Genomic DNA, 19336 nt, shown 5'->3' with positions numbered 1-19336 from the left:
TTCTGGGCACATAGCACAATATTTTACTTTGTGGCGCTGCCACTAACCTAAACATCAGGCTTCATTAAACAGCAGATCGTTCTCTCTTTGGTAGTGCACTTTTACGCGTGCATTATACAGAGTGTCCCAGCTATCATGCAGCACGTAAAAAAAAAAAAAGGAACGGTGTTGCCCGAAGCAAACCTTGTGCGTATTGTTTCCAGTACAGTGGAGTAGCCGCCAGTAACGTTTCGTTACTGAGATTTAATTAGGTAATTATAATTAACTATCTGTGTGTGTGGTGTGTGCGTGTGTGTGTGCGTGTGTGTGTGTGTGTGTGTGTGTGTGTGTGTGTGTGTGTGTGTGTGTGTGTGTGTGTGTGTGTGTGTGTGTGTGTGTGTGTGTGTGTGTGTGTGTGTGTGTGTGTGTGTGTGTGTGTGTGTGTGTGTGTGTGTGTGTGTGTGTGTGTGTAATGGTACTTCGATAAACGAACTGGTCGAGAACCGAAGCAGATCTTACCATAGGAAACATGGTTAATCAGTTCAGGCTCTGCGGATTTGAATAAAATGGGTTTAAACACAAAAACGTGAAAACAAGCGTACGGTTCAGTACTGTGCAGTGCAGTACAGTAAAGTAAAAAAAAATTAAATTATGGGGTTTTACGTGCCAAAACCACGATATGATTATGAGGCACGCCGTAGTGGGGACCTCCGGTAATTTGGACCACCTGGGGCTCTTTAACGTGCACCTAAATCTAAGTACACGGGTGTTTTCGCATTTCGCCCCCATCGAAATGCGGCCGCCGTGGCCGGGATTCGATCCCGCGACCTCGTGCTCAGCAGCCCAAAATCATAGCCACTGAGCAACCACGGCGGGTTACAGTAAAGTGATCGCTTGAAGAGAGAGAGAGAACACCCGCGCACCTCTGGGGAGAGGGACCGGCGAGTGGGTAGCTGTCAGACTCTTACTGGTTGAGGGAACTCTCGGTAAACAAACATTTCAGGTCTCTTTGTCGCTTATAGGTAAAGATTCAGTTGTGGCGGAAAATTTGTTCAATGCGACTTATACCTTTGTTTTCCTTGTTCTTTTCCTATGCTGTCCAAAGTCCACAAGCCTCTGGGAATGAGATACCAAGTTGTGCGTTCATCAAGTTCAACATTCTGTTGGTTACAGTTACGTTGGGGTGGTGCTTCTCAAAAAAGTCCTGCACTCATTCCATTTTTCGAGGACATATTTGGTGACATTGATGCCACCCTCCTCGCTGTCATCATCAATAGAAAGTTCCTCGACAAGGGTCTTCTGTTGCTCATGCGCGAAATGACACGCGCAGCTCCACTCACGGCGTTCTTTCAAATTTTGTAGCTCTGTTAAAATTGCACGTTTCTTGAACTGTTGGAACAAATACAAAACATATTTCAAGTTAGAAATCAATAACAGAGTAACATTATTATTATTAATAAAGTTAATACTAAAAAATAACACCATCCGAGCGTCACAAGAAGGATGTCAGTGAACACGATACGAAGTTCGCGTATACCAAGGTGGGATTGGTGAAACGAGGTAAAATTTTGTCAACTGCTGTTCGCGAACCGAACTGTTCGTGAGCAGAAGCGTTCGTAAACCGAAGTACCACTTTGACCGAGTGCGTGTTCTCTTTTCGTTTAAGGCAGGATTAGGCGCAGTGCGTCCCTGGGCAATCACTGCCGCTCACGGCGTCGTCATTTATCGTCCCATTCTCATGGAATCCTTACTCAGAAAGGCTCCCACTTTATTAGAATTAGAGTATCTGACCTGTCAGTGCATTTAAACATCTGTCTTTTGGTTCCAGAGTGCAGATCAAACAATGCACGCGACTCATACTGGGGCACTTCCCCGACCTCAACCAAGGCACCTAATCCGCCCCACAACAGGCTAAAGTCTGCTGTGTCAGCCGGCTCTTTCAACACTCCCAAACTTTGCACAACGCCTTCTTGACCTTCGGACTGCGTTATATATCGGACATACCATCCCGATCAGGAAAGCATCTTGACGACACGTTGTACCTGAAAATCTGTAGATGGATGTCGACGGTATATGTCTGGAAACTGCGGCAGCGGAGCGCAGTTTATGGAGGCTACAGAGCTGCAGTACAGGTGCGCGTTCGCTATAGGCAGGATCCCTGAGGAAGGAAGCCCTGACTGTCGCACGGCCTACGTCGTCATTTATTCGTCAAAACAACCTCATTTGTCATCGTCCCCTTAAATCCTCTCTGCTTAGGCCAATCGCAGTCTCAATCTGTCTCAGTCAATCGTAAAATTGAGCGCCTTAGAGGAGCGTGCGCGGCCTTCCCGAGTGACCTCCGCTTTTTCGAGCTCGCGCTGTCCTCATGGGCCGGGGTGGCCCAAAGGGCACCGCTCGAACGCAGCGGTGGTCGCCCGACGAAGCGCGAAAGCGCATCCTTCGTTTCTCGCGAGATGAAAGGAGACCCCCCCTGATAGAGTGGGACAAGTGCGGAAGCAGAGGGCTGCCCTACAAGGACGGGATGCAAATTGGGCCGCCGTATCAGAAGCCTCTATACACTGCCACTTGGTCGCCCGTCCTCGACGTCGCGAGGTCAGGGTCACCCCGTCTCGCCTGCAGCCTTCGCTGTGGCAAGAAAGCGCCATGTGCGCAGAGAATAACATCTTCCACTGGTTGCCGTTGCCAAAGGGCACCGTAGATTGTTAACCATATGGGCCGAGTTCTTGGCGAAGAAGCGGCCCTTCCCTTTTAAAAATAGATGGATACAGGTTTAGGACGTGCTGCAAATTGCGTACGGACCTATTATATCTATTTTCTTTCTTTTTCATTTGTCGATATGTGCCAATAGTCAATTAAAAGTGAAAGCTGATAAGCCCATAGACTATCTATAGCGAACTGGATAGCTAACTTCCGGTTAACTTCCCTGCCTTTCGCATCTCATTTATCTCTCTCTCTTACAATCAGTCCAAAGCTTTTATAGTGAAATATCTACATATACTTACTACTGACTACGGGCGGCCAAAATGTTCTTTAATGTGAAGATCGATTATGAGTCATGCAATGGGCTGAACCTGTCCATTTTTTGTGCTTAATTCTGGAGAGTCCTTTAATAGTTGAAGTAGATCCTAGAGGGTAGGAGATTAAATGGCGGACGACACCCGCCTCTCTACAGATATTTCTCAGTGCATCACTTTAGGAACGCTAATTTGCAAATCTAAACGGCACTGTGGGAGTCTATATTAGACGTAGCATTTTAAAGGTTATCCAGCGGTTTCCGCGAAGAGTTACCAAGTGGACCAACGCGTTTGTGTAAGTTGAGTAGTTGTGTGCGTGTGACGCCAGCGTACATGCGTGGGACGACCGCTTGAAGACAACGACAACGCTGACAGCAATCGTATGACGGAAACGGCGTGAATTCTATTGCGGCCATTCGACGCGAGTTCACACATGCTGATTGTTCGGTTCTGCGTAGGTACCGAACGGGTGTTAGCGAGAGAAACACGGATTGCGACGTGACCTTAGACTAATTAACTGTCTACGTTAAAGGGACGATTGTATTTGTATTGGCGAATAAATGTTAAAACGTGAATTTTAAAACCTTTCCTGAAGGCGTTACAACGTCGCACTGCTTCTAGGTAGCGTAAGCTGCTACAAGGGAAGCACTGGAGACTGCGGGCTGTTTTTGAAGACAGTACATTCTCAAGGAGCGCCGCAAACCGCGAGCTCTCACGAGGAAAGAAGAAGAAGAGAAAGTGGCACGGGGACGCACGCGCGAAACGTTCCAAAGAGCTGGAACGTTTCGGAACGGGAAAGTAGCACGCGTACGATCGTGGCCTAATGGTTAGAGCACTGGGCTGCTAAGCACGAAGGCAGATGTTCGATTCCACCGTCGGCCTCTCATTTCCTTTAAAACGAGGCTATGCAGGAACCTATATATATATATATATATATATATATATATATATATATATATATATATATATATATATATATATATATACCCACCATAAAGGGCCTAGAACGAGGCAAAGAATGGTTCTCATTAAAGAGTCATTGCAGCAGGTATATAGTATAAGATGGAACCAGCAACTACCCAACGGCCGCCTCGGCGAGGGTTCGCTAACTGGGCGTGTATCACAAGACTTGGATAGCTCGCGCCTGGTACTTCGTGCAAGCTGCATGCTTCTTCGAAAAGCGCACAACTATCTTTGTCTAGGAGCTTCCGACTGTTCTTTAGGCGGTAATGGAGTTCTGTCAAAGCTTTCAAGAGAAACGTGGCATTCTTCTCAAGATCCCTTGGGAATCTGGAAATGTATCTTCTCCGTCCGGAGGGCGGCTCGTCATATCTACTGTTCGCCATATAACTGAGTTAATGGATATCCTAACAAAGGATAGCTCGTTGAGCAGGCTGGCTCAGTATCCTTAAGAAGTCTGGTTCGTGCTATATTTTTACGCTTTCTTTATTTAGTAAGTGTGAGTCTGTGCAGTCGAAATGTCCTTGCAGTCTGGGGATTTGTTTTGTCCATTTTTATAAGAGCAGTGCCCTCGGGAGCAGACGCGGCTGATCGTTTTCGAACGACTGGCAAGCAAGTGGAAAGTGAAAACAATGGTTGAAATATCTGATATCTGTTGGTCGAAATATCTCAATAATCTTAATGGCCGCAATATCCCTGTCTCTCTCTCTCTCTGTGACACACACACACACACGCGCGCGCGCGTATGTGTGTGTGTGTGTGTGTGTGTGTGTGTGTGTGTGTGTGTGTGTGTGTGTGTGTGTGTGTGTGTGTGTGTGTGTGTGTGTGTGTGTGTGTGTGTGTGTGTGTGTGTGTGTGTGTGTGTGTGTGTGTGTGTGTGTGTCGAACTGTCTCTTTATAGTGCAGTTTGTATCCTCTTCAGGGACGCGCGACCAGCTTACATGTAACGCTTACAGTTATCTCATTTCAGAGAAAGGGCGTATGTTTTTGATAGAGACCAGAAGGGCTAGTTTAGCCGGACGTCGGAGTTGCTGCTTTAATGGTAAAAAAAAAAGACAAGAAAAAGGGACCGGTGACACGCTACGTGACATACACTCCAACTGAGGGACGAAGCACACGGCACATTGCAAGCGCGAAAATATGCGGGGGCGAATTCAGCTGAAATGAGCTGCCAATTGAAGGAGCAAGAAATACGAGTAAACGGGACGAGGTCCGCGATACTTCGTGGTGAGCTGTTTCAGCTGTTTTCCAGCTGCTTTTCAGCTGTCCCCGCTAACCCTTCCACTGACTAAAAAGTTGAGTCACATAGGTCTGCAAACTAGCACACGAGCACCCATTGTGAGCTGCATGCGTTCATCAGTGACGTTCCTACCTTCGCTGGTTGTCTCCGCCGCGGTGTGTACACAAGTCACGCCTAACTTCACGCTCGACCGAGTAGCCACGTGTATCTGCGCCCAACAACCCGAATCCTAGCATTCAGGATGATTCATGTTATTACTGTGCCAAGAAAAACGGGGACAAGGGAAATGGGAACGGGGACTTGGTGGTACATTGCCGAGAGTGCGGATGCAACCCAGGGCTTTCCAGCACGGACACTCGCAAGGCGAAGGGAACAAGTGAACCGCGAGATAGCGGAAGCGTTCTATAATATAAAAACGGAAATACGAATGCATAAGCCAACCGTCAATAGCTCTTACAGATCAGGAGTTTTCGTATCTGTGCAGCAGGATACGTTGAACGCCGACGCATGGAAAATACTGTTTTGCGAAGTATAATATTTTTTTTTCGTTTCCCTGTTCTTCCTGCCTTAGATATGATTACATGTGTACCTCGATCAACTATTTATGTGTAGCAGCTTTCAGAGCAAATCAGCTGCGATTCTGCGCTTGCAGTGGCGCACCATTCGACCTCAAGCCACCTCCTGAATTGTAACGACAATGTGAACAAAGCAGTGAAGGTACATGTTGGGCAGGTGGGGCCGGACACGGGGGGGTTACAACACCCGAACCCCCCCCCCCCCCCCCCCCCCACGTGTCCAGTCCACCTGTCCAACATGTACCTTCACTGCTTTGTTCACATTGTCGTTTTGTCGTTACAATTCAGGAGGTGGCTTGAGATCGAATTTTCCTGATTAGCAAAAACACTCTATCACTCTCTTGTATTTATTCATTCACTCTTAAATTACATTGAGTAAAACGCTGAAGTAATAAACATCGTCATCACCCTAGGTGTCATTATTATAATTATGAGGCATTTTATATGCGGTTGGATTCCTCTGGCTAAAGCAAGGAAATTGCATATCATGCAAAGTGATTGCCCCCCCCCCCCCCCCCCCTTCTGGCAGAGATCCTAGGTGTGCTACTGTGCGCTTGTGTTGCGTGCTTCCTCCCTCGTCCCAGTTTTCCATCGCGCAGTCATTCCATGCATTCGTACCAGCTCGCCCGACTTTGAATCCTTCTCATACATTCAGGATGAGGATGGGGACCGAATATATGGGGACGCTACATTCCTACTCTACTTAAAAAAATTATGATCACCTTGGCTTATCGGAAAACACTATCCAAGCAAGGCGGAAGATCACGGGACGATGGAGGCTTGAAGTGATAAACAATGGTTGAACGAGGATTGTCTTTAAAGCCAGCGCTTCGACAGGGCACTTGTTTTTCTTGCTACTCGGAGATAAGTACCCCCGTGGAAGCGTTGGCTACAGCGACATTCCTTGTTCGAATACTGTTATTTAGACAACACGATATATCATATGGGATCTGAAAAGCTCCTTCAGAAAATCCTATTACAAGCCCATGTAATTTGCGGTGTTACGATGTTTATGTATTTCTTTTTTTTTTAATTGGACAGTGAGGAATAGGAAAGTGCTTTGCCCAAGGAGTCAGTCCATTTTAAGTGAAGATGAGATTGCAGGACTAAGGTTGCCTCACACAGTGAAGGCGATTGCGCAGAAACAAGCTTGCCTAGTTGTTTCGGTTGTTCATACATTCTGCTGATCAGCGATGCGTTGTAACATAGATGCGGTACCTGGCCAGGACAGCAGCTTCTTGGCTCTCTTGTTGACATTGGAGCGTCGGAGCTGAGCAACCACGGCCTTCCACTTCTCAGAATTACTTATTTCGTGATTCGTATGATCTTCCGCTGGACACGACCACATAATGTGGAAGAGATCTGCTTGTTGCTTACAATGGGTACAGGTGTTAGGTTATTGGCCTGGGTAGTAGTAGTAAAAATGAAACGGCAAAAGTGGAGGCTTCGTCGAGCAGCCTTCAAAGAAAATTGAAACATTTAAATGGGGTACCATGGTAACCAAGGGACCGCAAGTAAAGCTGCGTCGAGTAGCCTTCAGGGAATGAGAAAGTAATAATAATAATAATAATAATAATAATAATAATAATAATAATAATAATAATAATAATAATAATAATAATAATAATAATAATAATAATAATAATAATAATAATAATAATAGTAGTAATACAGTCTAATTTAATACCACAGAAACAATTGGATTAGGTTCGCGAAAGGAACTCGTTCCTCACGGGTGGTTAAGAATGAATGCCTCTTTCTCAACAACGAATGAATAGCTGCAACGCTTAATTATGCAGTTACAGCTCTACGGTCTACGTTTTCCAGCACTAAAATAGTTTAACGGCTGCCTACATCGACAGAACTGGTCCATTAACTTGCACCGCAACCAAGGGCGGCACACACGCAAAAGAAGCGCACGTAGCGGTCAAAAGAGCGAGCGCATGCTCGCCATACACGGGGTGACTGACCTGTTGGCGAGAACCCACTGGGAGGTGGGAGGCTCAAGAAGCGTCTTGGCCATCACCATTCCGCGCGCCGGAGGAATCCAAGGCACACGCTACGTCGTCCGTCCTTCCCAATCCGACCGCTGCTTCACGCAAGCACACGGGAGCTGTCCGCAACACCGTACGAGTGCCACAGTTGAATCGCCGGCGACGACCACGTCAATGGCTTTCCAACAGCTGACCGAGCAAGGGGACGAAGACAAGCGCCCGTACGCGGATTCCAAGCACGGTTAACGGTGGCGAGATATTCGGCACCAGTTATCCGAGGCGCGGTACTTGTCCCGCAAGAGACACGTCCAGGGGGGAACGACGGAGCGAGAGGAGCTTGTCGCATCGCGTCCTATATACCTTTCGCTCGATTCCCTTTCCACCGAGGTTGTACACTGCTGAGCTCAGGTCCTTCCGCAGACCGACAGACTGTCCTTCCTTTTTTTTTCTTTTTTCTGTCTTTCTCTTCTTTCTTTGCGTGCCAAACTCCCGAAGGGAGACGTGTTGCAAACCGCAGCCGCAATCAGCCGCCGTTCATGCGTGCGCAGAAAGGGCGTATATCTCGGCGTGTGTGTGTGTACCTGTCCCGCAAAAGAGATGTCGTTATGTGCTTGTCGAGCAAGCTCTGGCTCCTCGGCTCGAATCGAAAGGGCAAGCCGCGAAAGAATGGGAGGAAGGTACACACAGAGGGTGGATGTAGGAGGAGGAGGAGGAGGAGGAGGAGAAACCGTTATCTGAGGCACGCGAGGAACAAACGGAGAGGTACGACGCTATACTTTTCCACCTATTGTCTGCGCTTGCGCGCCGCGCGGGCCGGTTCGTGCCCCGAGGTGTTTGAAGACGCGAGTGGAGGGGTCGGAATAAGGGCCCCTACAGAACGGAAAATTGGGCGAGTTAGTGTCGTCTCCCTGCTAGCTATGCAGCGGTCTAGAGTACTCGCATGACCGAGCCCTCATGACGGTGACCGATATGGCAGCCGAATAGGTGTAACAAAAGCTCGAGCGACGCGGGAGCCGCGGCAAATGTAAATTAATGCTGTGCGTTAAGGACACAGCACTTCTGGTTTTTTGAAAAAGATCACTGCGCAGCTCGCAAAGATTACATAATAAGCTGAATTCGAAGCTGTGGGCCCAGGCACCGTGGGAATCCGAACTTCTTCGCAGATCACGTCTCCCGTAAACTTTTGAAGCATACTGTGTACTAGTGTAATTGTATTTGCATGCACAGTCACCGTAGGCCCTCTCCCGAATCTTCTGCCGTAGAAGACCTTGTACTCCGTACTGCTGCTCCGTACTGCTCCTACTGCATTAACATTGGAATGCTGGTAGTTGCCTGAAGAATGGTGCCTGTATGGTGCTTGAAGAACGCATGTGAACGCGCGATTGGTAGACCTACCAAATATGCCTGTTCATTCTAGCGCGGATGACCGCTTTGGGCGAGTAGAGCGACCACCTTCCTCGATGCGCGCGCAATGCCGTGCTTATCTGTGTGTCAGCGTTCACCTCAGGTGAACTAGCGCCCGTGAATTCGCTGAGAGGCCCGGCATCGCTGTGAGGCTTAACGCAAGGTTATGTTCATATCGATGTCACCAGTAAATTGTTTTTTCGCCAAAAGAAAGCGCACTTAGCGTCGCTAGTTAGCCCTCAAGCGCTTTGTTTGTTTTCAGTCCTGTTTGACGCTGATTGTATTAAGTACTGGCTCTTCCCAATCGGAGCTGCGCAGAGCCATGGCCTGCATACTTATAAACTTAAAATAGTCTTATACCGTCTATATTCAGACAAAACTCACATAGAGCTGCATTGAATTGAATTGAATTGAATTTTATTTCTCGTTCATTCAAACGAGGGTAGACTGAGATTAAAGACATAAAGCCTGACAAAGGTCTCAGCCCCCACGAACGACAGGTTTGACAGCAGATCACACACATATGCACAATTTTGCTCGTTACAACAGCGTTGGTTACTGTGAAAGTTCATGGTAGCAATGTCCATGGTCATGAGATTCTTCAAATTTCTAGAAAAATGTACAGCAACAGCTAAGTACAACTATAAGCATTTCAGATTCTAATGGTGTGCTATAATTCTACAATAATACACAAAATAAACGTAAGCGAATTTGTAGAGTAATATAGAGCAACAACATGCGCAAAAAAAAACATCCTAATTGTGTGCCAAAAATTAAACAAATAAAGAACTGGAAACAGGTAGTGGGTGCAAACATATTTGTGTTAATACAAAACGCAAAAAAATATTACATGAATCACATCATGTGGATCCTGAAAAAAATTAAATGCAATTCATGGCAGAAACATTTTTCGTTTAATACACTCATTTATTCAATTTTAAAGCATATAACTTCCCTATCTAACCAATCTCTTAATTCTTTTTTTAATGTCTTTAAAGAAGTATTTAACGATACAGGTGCACTGAATCTGTTCATTATTTTTGTGGACTGACAGACAAATGTTTGTTTCCCGTAATTGGTCCTTGCTTTTGGTGTGTGTCGTGTGCTTTGTCGCAAGAAGTATCCGGAGAGGTTACGTTCACTACATTGTGCGCCTGGGTTTCTCTTTCGGATTTCTAAAAGAACTTGCATATAATATATCCTGTCCGCACGCAGCATATCATATTTTTGGAATAGTGGACCGGTTCTTAGATCTGAAAAGCAGCCATGGTAATTTGCATATAAGCGAATAACTCTTTTTTGTAAGGTAATCAATTTCGTGTAATTTGTTCTGGTGGTTGTACCCCAAACCAATATCCCGTAGCAAAGCTTTGAATAAAAAAGTGCATTATACAGTTGTTTTTTACGCCATAGAGGGATCAGGTGTGCAGTTCTATAAATTACACCGATGTTTTTTGATAATTCACCGCAAAGGGAATTTACATGTGTATTCCACGACAATTCTTCACTAAAATGTATTCCCAGAAACTTTTGTTGTTTGACCTGTTTAATAAGGAAGTTGTTAAATTTTACTTCTAGTCTACCCTCAATTTTTTTATTAGGCGCCCTAAATATAATGTAGGTTGTTTTAGTTGCGTTCAGCTGGAATTTGTTGGTCGTCACCCAGTCAGATAACAAAGTTGTATATTTATTTATTTATTTATTTATTTATTTATTTATTTATTTATTTATTTATTTATTTATTTATTTATTTATTTATTTATTTATTTATTTATTTATTTATTTATTTATTTACTGTGTATTACACAACAGAATTACACACTGCTGTAATTCTGTTGTGTTATCGGCTGTAAGGAACACATTTGTGTCATCTACATACATTGCCAGCGTTTGGGAACCTGGTAAATATGTAATATCATTAACATAAATTAGAAATAGTAACGGTCCTAACTCTGAACCTTGCGGGACACCTTGATGTAGGGTAAGCATGTCAGATGCAGTAGTTCCCAGCTGCACAAACTGTAAACTGTAAAAACTGCACAAACTGCAGAAACTGTAATTAGTGCATTACTGCCGTCTTTGTATGCCTCAGGAAATCAATTGCCTCGGGGCCAGCACAGTAGTACAGCGGCATGCTTGAATGCCCACGATTCTTGCTTAAAAAAAGAAATGTGTCGTTAGAACACTACTGGGACGCGAATAACTTTATTATTATTATTATTATTATTATTATTATTATTATTATTATTATTATTATTATTATTATTATTATTATTATTATTATTATTATTATGAATTAAGCAACCGTACAGTCATCATCATTATCAATTACCATCTCAAAGTCAGACCCAACCCCCCCCCCCCCCCCCCTTGAAAAAAAAAACTGTATTAGCGCCTGGCTCGTATGATGGACATTGCGGCAAATATTTGGCGCCAATGCACGATTCTATAGCAGGGTACTTCAATGCCTTTGTTCTAGAGATACGATAAACATTCCACACTCACGTGCGCAGGAAGCAGACGCACCCTCCCGGCAATCTCTAGTTGTATCTATACGTCTGCCTCGTTCATTGTCCGCAATCACAGAAACACTGGAGACCAAGGAGCCTCAATCGCGGCCGTCATTACGCGAATTTACAAGATCGGTCGTTTTCAGCGTAATCTAATCGGTGCAGATAACGCATCGCGTGGCATTCGATTGAAGTTGTCGCGACCGTTTGTTGCGGTTCCAATCCCTCCACTGAAAGAGCCGGAGAAGTGTGCGCTTGTGATACTTGCTCTCCACTTCTCTTTGCCAACACAGACTCATTCTCTCTCATCCCTAAGCTTCATTATTTCTTTCCTTCTCTTCTTTCTTTCCCTCTCTCTCTTTTCCTTGCAGTCTATCTCCCTTGCATTGTCGCAACTCCTGTACGAAGACGTATCACATCGCAATGACGTTCGACATCAGCAGGCGATGACGTCAATGGTATCGCGCAGCGACATTCCAACCGGAGACAAGATCAAAAGTCCGAATACGGGGAGGCCCCGACAAGCAGTGGCCGCTATGCAACACTCAAGGATGCGACGTCGCTTCGGGTTCGGCGTACGCAAATCAGCTGCGATACGAAGTAGGAGACGGAAGAAAACGCACGTTCAGACAAAATTGACTCCACCGATCAATAAATAATACGGTGTACGAAAAACAGATCAGGGCAATCCCCGGTCTTCGAGCGAGACAAAGCGGTTGGACAGCGAGCGCGGATTTGGCGTGCCCGACAACGAAGTCGTCGCACCCAGGTTGCGGAATAAGCGCGCTTTTCTCAGAACAGAGGCTTTGACAGATAGCGTATGGGAGCATATACTGGGTATGCAAATCTCCGCTTGACGGGAACGTAAACAAAGCGCGAATGCTATGAGCGATTGATGATTGATCTCCTGCACTTCCTCACTGCTTTACATTTGCGTTACTCGCGTTGCTTTGTGGTGCGCCTCACTTCGGGAGGGTCTATGACAAATCTTGAGCCAGAATGGCCTCCCTGTGGCCTGCTTATATAGGCGTTGAGCAGGCATTGCGCTGTCTACCAGCTATGCTTTCTGTCATTCAGCATTGGTCAAAAGAATGCCGGCTCTTGCTTTAAATACATTTCGACAGGATATATGTGGGCTAGAACGTTTACTCGGATTATGCATGTTTGTTAGCATCCTGAGTTGTTAATGCCAACACTACTTTAGAAAGCACAATGAAATGTTGTTGTGGATTTCTAGAAAGATGTAACATATTAAGTGCCGTTGTTTGTGTCTACAAGGAGAGTTCTTGGGGGGAAGCGGCGAACCCTACATATTTATATGACAGCGAGACAATGAAAAGCTTGTGCATCTTCTTGTACAAAATACTATCAATATCGTTTCTGTTCACCATTTTGTATCAAAATGCCAGGTGCATGATTGCAGGCCATTTGAGATAAGCCGAGGACAAGATACACATTGCATAACAGGCTAGCCCATCATAATGTAGAAGTGGGATATGCGATTATTGAATAAATAATAAATATGATATTAGCAGTCATAGAGGCATTGCGTAATCAAGGAGTACAGGAGGCATACGTGAATATCTTGGCAAATATCTACAGATTCCACAGCTGCCTTGGTTCTCCACAAGAAAAGTAGAAAGTTACCTATCAAGAAAGGGGTCCAGGCAAGGAGACACAATCTCTCCAATGCTATTCACTGCATGCTTAGAAGAAGTATTCAAGCTCTTAGACTGGGAAGGCTTAGGAATGAGGATCAACGGCGAATATCTCAGCAACCTTCGGTTTGCAGATGACATTGTCCTATTCAGCAACAATGCAGACGAATTACAGCAAATGATTGAGGAACTTAATCGAGCAAGTATAAGAGTGGGGTTGGAGATTAATATGCAGAAGACAAAAATAGGGTTTAATAGCCTGGCAAGGGAACAATAAATCAGATTCGCCAGTCAGCCTCTAGATTCTGTAAAGCAGTACGTTTGTCTAGGTCAATTACTCACAGGGGACTCTGATCATGAGAAGGAAATTTACAGAAGAAGGAAATTGAGTTGGAGTGCATACGGCAGGCATTGCCAAATCCTGACTGGGAGCTTACAACTGTCGTTGGAAAGAAAAGTGTACAATCATTGCATTCTACCGGTGCTAACATATGGGGCAGAAAGTGGGAAGTTAACAAAGACGCTCGAGAGCAAGTTAAAGACAGCACAAAGAGCATTGGAATGAGAAGTGTTAGGCGTAACGTTAAGAGACCGGAAGAGAGCGGTGTGGATCAGGGAGCAAACGGGGATAACCGATACTCTAATTGCCACTAAGAAAAAAATTGGCACCCCTCCCCTGTCGAGGAAATGGGGGAAAGCGAAGCTCGGTCGTGTTTCTTCGGTGTTCCTAGGAACGATTTGCACTGACGAGTACTACGTTGTGCTCGAACCACAACCGGTCACACGCACTGCAGCTAGCTCTGAAGTTGCGGTTGAGAAACTCGCGTTGAAACCTGGACGTCGCACCGGGGAAGTTGGCGCTAGCGTTGCCGAGGCGTGCACCACCGTTGTGAGGGTGCACCCTTTCCTTCCCCGCGACACACCAAACGACCCTGATTGGTCGCGCGCGTCACGTGATCCGACGCCGGCGCACTTTTCCCCGCACCTGCTCTTTCTTTCTTTCTTTCCTTCTTTCTTTTCTTTTTTCTTTCTTTCTTCTCCGTGGGTAATACCCGCATATCCCTGGCTCATACCCACATATGCAATGCGGGTATGCGCCACACGTGAGTTTTTGCGTGACTACAACGCCACCGAAACTTGTGAACCAATACAAGCTTCGCTTGAAAAATGGAGCTGGGCAGGCCATGTAAGGCGTAGGGTAGATAACCGATGTACTATAAGAGTTACAGGATCAAATGGGTGCCAGGAGTAGGGAAGCACAGTCGAGGACGGCAGAAAACTAGGTGGGGTGATGAAATTAGGAAATTTGCAGGTAGAACTTGGAATCAGCTGGCGTAAGACAGGGGTAGCTGGAGATCGCAGGGAGGTCCACGACCTTCGTCATGCAGTGGACATAAAAATAGGCTGCTGCTGCTGCTGAAGATGACATTCAATGGTGGCTTTTTATTTCCCGTTGAATGTCTGCGAGAGGTCACAGGGTGGATAGCACGCGAAAGAGTACCTGGATGGGAACTGCAAGATGATTTGGCTCCCGTACCGAAACGTTAGCTAGCGGTACTTCAAAACATAGGTGCGCGTACAGAAACAGTATTTACTGATCTCCGTCTAAACACAATCTAGCTTTCAAGCAATCTGCGTTTTTTTTTGTTTAGTACTCAGCGGCCGCAGTAAATTTCTGCGCGGAAATTTGCATAGAAGAGCGTATACTTCCCTAAGCGAAAGCACTTGCAAAACTGATCTCGCCAGAGGCAGCAATGTACAGCTAACTTAGTTATTTTTGAGAAGACGCACACGCACGCACACGCACAAGGTGTCGAAACGGAACTCAACTGAGAATTGAGTCAGAACTGAACCGCGATGTTGCGATTTTGTTCACTCAAGAATAAAATCGAAAACAAGAAATAATGGTTTCCGGTTCTAGTATATGGCCGCCATCTCTGCAGCTTTTGATCCATGCATTGCCTGCACTTATGGTTTAACCACGTTACCTATTTGTAATATGTACACGAGCTTGTGGTCATCTTATAAGTCGCAGGCAACTGAGCAGTGCACGCGCGTGCGTTTACTATTCAGTGGCCGTGAAATTAGTTCTCTGGTGGGGGGAGATCAATTTACAATTGCTGAAAGGGAGGAGCGTTTTCTAGCTGGGCTGTTGCTTTTGACCATACTGGTATGTCAACTGAAGTAGGTGGAATAGAAAGGACGCATTGCTGCTGAGGTATGCTTCAACAAACAGTCTTTTTTTTTTTTTGTAAACTACCTACAGCACGTGGGTAGTTTACACCTACTATACCTATAGCACGCGCACGCTATTGTGAGTCTTGCCGTGTAACTGAGAAGCTTCACCGAGCTTTCTTTTTCTAAAATTAGCTTTAGTTTATGCAAGTAAACGCAAAGAGGTTCAAACCTCAGACACACACACACACACACACACACACACACACACACACACACACACACACACACACACACACACACACACACACACACACACCACCACACACACCACCACACACACACACACACACACCACACACACACACACACACACACACACACACACACACGCACACACCACACACACACACACACACACACACACACACACACACACACACACACACACACACACACACACACACACGCACACACACACACACACACAGACACCTATTTACGCGGAATCTCAGGGGCGGCAGATACCGCGGCCGCTCAGATGATTATGCTGCTGCTGATGATGATGAAGACTCAATTAATGGTACAAAGTCACTGTGGCGGATAGGCCACGAACCGGGTGGTAATATTTTTGAAAATCAAGATAACTTAGTTAATAAATCAATGTTGAGAGCGCTAGCATGATGATATTATTCATGATGATGAAGGTCGGTCCACCGACCGAAACTGTTGGGTAAATATACTCAATATAACCGCCAAGTTGTGCTTCTCATTGTTCTAAATACGCTTGGCCCATTGAAAAATCCATTTACTATATATATATATATATATATATATATATATATATATATATATATATATATATATATATATTCTTCTTACTCATTGTCTCTACTGTTGCCTCATTGTCTGCCGGCTGCCAGAGCAGTTCTTTCCTTTTCTCATCGGCCGCTGCATATGGAGCGAGTCCGGGCTCGCGCAGAGCGAAAAAGCAGAAAAAAAAGAAAAAGAGAGAAAGCGAGGCAAGTAAGCGAGTGGCTCCGGAATGCTCGCCAATGCCAATCATTACGCCGCCCATGCATCATAGTGCGTTGTTCCGCTCTGCAAAAGGGGACCCCTTCGCCGTATATCCTTCCCGTAACATTATTCGTATGACTGAGCCGGCAATGAATGTTGCGACAGCTGCTCCCTTCCGCCGCAGTTTCGTAAGAACTGCGTGAATGCGCGGCACAAATAGCGCGTCCTGCGCGCGTGTGTGTGCGTACGAGTCGGAGCACAGAGGAAGCGCTTATATGCCGTATATACAACGCTGGTCACATGCACAAACGCGGCCGCTATTCGAGATGTGCATGTGTACTCGCGGCTACACTCGTAGACGTGGTTCACGTTTGTACGCGAGCGCTTAACGAAGGTGAGTATGTGAGAGTACCCTCGCCCCGCCTCGATTCAAGCGTTATCTTCTTAGCGTTGCTACGGTGTCGCCCTTGGTATAGGAGCATCCGTTCCCGCCATTTCCGGCGAGAAAGATTCATCTAGCGCGTGAGTGCGCGCTTACATGCAGGCCACATAAGCGGCGCGCGCACACACGTTTCCGACCCAGCGGGTAAATTATCTTCGGAATGTCGTCGTCATCGCCGGCTGGAGGCCCGTGTGTGGACACGGAGGAGACTCAGTTTCCGACGCACAATGGGGTGACGGACACCGGTCGCACACGCCGGCGACGAGCGTATCCATGATTACGGATGTCGAAGACCCCCCACCGCCGGTGTGAATGAGAGCGGAGATATTGTCCCCGGGAAGACGTAAGCGGAAACGCACCATGCCGCGTCGGGTCTGGACCACTGCGCCAGGAAGCGCGCTACGGGAGGTAGCGTGAAATGGAACGTCGGTGAATGAATGAAAATGAGCGTGCCCCGTATTCTAGGGCACTACTCCACTCGGCACTTCGCCCCGATTCCAGCAAGTGGATGGCAGCGCCAGCCATCGGCAGAAGCGGTTACTGCTATTCGTTGACATGCCTCGGCTATACTTCGCAATCACCGCGTCTTCTTCAGTCGAGGGGCGGCGCTGTGCTTTTTCGGTGGAGTACCGAGTACAAGTTGTATGGGAAGGTATAAATGTAATGAAGAGGACGGAAATTCATCAAGGACTGAAAGCAAGGATGTCCTCTGTCTACACTGTTCATGCTATATGTTAAGGGCATATAGAAAAACGACTGGAAAGCTGCGAATTGGGGTTTGATTTACCCTACATGCCTAATGGACAAATGGTACAACAGAAGGTCCCCGGACTGATGTATGCGGTCGACATACTGCTACTAGCGGCAATACAAGTGATTTACTGACACTTGCGAATATCTGTGGCAACGCAGTGACAAATATAGGCCTGAAGTTTAGCACAGAGAAATCGGGAATTATGATCTGTAATGTAGAGGCGAGTAATTAAGGGGCGTTAATTCAACAAGTCATGTCATTGGTCAAGCAATATTACTACCTCGGCGTATACAGAAACGAAGTAAAGACTTACTCAAGCACCCACCAAGATAATCTGAAAATAAAGGGGAAGCGGAATGCAGCAATAATGAAACACAAAACACTGTTGAGGCCACAATAAGTATAAGGTGGGGCGTGAAACCTGGAAAAGATGGTGCCAGTGCTAACGTTCGTAAATGCCATTCTTTGCGTAAAATCGGATATCTTGTCAGGGTTGGAAGTTAGCCAAAGATCCATAGGCCGGTTGCCTTTGGGAGCCCACGGTAAGACCACAAATGAGGCAGTGCCGGGTGACATGGGTTGGACCTCTTTTGAACTCAGAGAAGCGCAGAGCAAAATTAGTTTCGAAGACAAGACTCAGGAACATGGATAAGAATAAATTGGCGGTTAAAGTGCACAAGTATCTGTACCTGAAAAGCGTGGACACAGAATGGAGGAAAAGGTCAAGGAAGTTGGCAACAAAGAACAGGATAATCTGAACTGTAAATAGACAACCAGGAGTCATCTGAAGGAAATTGAAAGAAACAGAGACAACGAATTGGATGCAAAGAATGGAAACAAAAAAGACCACGGAGAATTACAAGAATGGGAAGAAAGAAATCAGAAAGGAAAATCTCTACAATAACAAAAAGGGAAGTGCCTTGCTATTTGATGCTCGGGCTGGTTGTCTAAGGACAAAAACATACCGGAGAAAATATTTGCAACAACATGAGGCATGTGTATGCTGCAGCAAAAATCCGGAGACCCCTCAGCACATTCTAATGGAATGCGAAGGGATTCACCCAGTGAGACATGTAGGTAACGTACACCTTCCAAAAGCGCTTGGATTTAAAGTTTTTAAGTTTTTAAGATTTAAAAAATAGGGAAGTGATTTATACGACCGGATCCGTTACAGGCATAGTAGCAGCACGAGGTAGATAGAGAAGCTTTGAGGGGAAAAATTAAGTAAATGTAAACAAAAATGCTAGAATGAATAGCGTGCCTGATTAAATCTAGCAGGCTAGGTGGCTATTTGTCACCGCCCCGTTTCAAAGAAGATGACAATAAATCATCATCATCATCATCATCATCATCATCGTCCTCAACAAGAACTGGGGGATGATCTTCGAGTCGAGGATCGTTAGAGAACACGAGGGTGATTTCTTATCGTGGGCCAGAAATGGATGTGTCACGTAAACAAGCGAGGCCTCGCTGTATAAACAAACGATAAACAAACGTACATGTTTCGGCAAATTAGCAGAGCTGCGTATAACCGTCCGTCCTACTTTTGCATGTGTTGTCGCGTTTCTATGCATTTAAACTCTGCGATATTCGTTTTGCGGATTCCGAAAACTG

The 19336-nt window shown here is 45.9% G+C and overlaps 1 protein-coding gene across 6 annotated transcripts in view; it reads right to left on the bottom strand.

Moving 5' to 3' along the window:
- LOC119441714 (serine/threonine-protein kinase OSR1-like) overlaps positions 1-19336 on the bottom strand; it is a 230247-nt gene that overhangs the window by 110513 nt on the left and 100398 nt on the right. The window contains exon 1 of one of the 6 annotated variants that reach the window (XM_037706309.2): positions 7739-7970. The exons of the other annotated variants lie outside the window; for them this stretch is intronic. Coding sequence (XP_037562237.1) covers positions 7739-7797 — 59 coding nt within the window. The 5' untranslated portion in view covers positions 7798-7970. Of the gene's footprint in view, positions 1-7738; positions 7971-19336 lie in introns of those variants that run through there. 6 annotated transcript variants of the gene reach the window in all.

Source organism: Dermacentor silvarum, chromosome 2, assembly GCF_013339745.2.
Source record: "Dermacentor silvarum isolate Dsil-2018 chromosome 2, BIME_Dsil_1.4, whole genome shotgun sequence".
NCBI classification, from domain to species: domain Eukaryota; kingdom Metazoa; phylum Arthropoda; class Arachnida; order Ixodida; family Ixodidae; genus Dermacentor; species Dermacentor silvarum.
The sequence above is the reverse complement of the archived record's forward strand: the minus strand, read 5'-3'. Positions and strand labels throughout refer to the sequence as shown.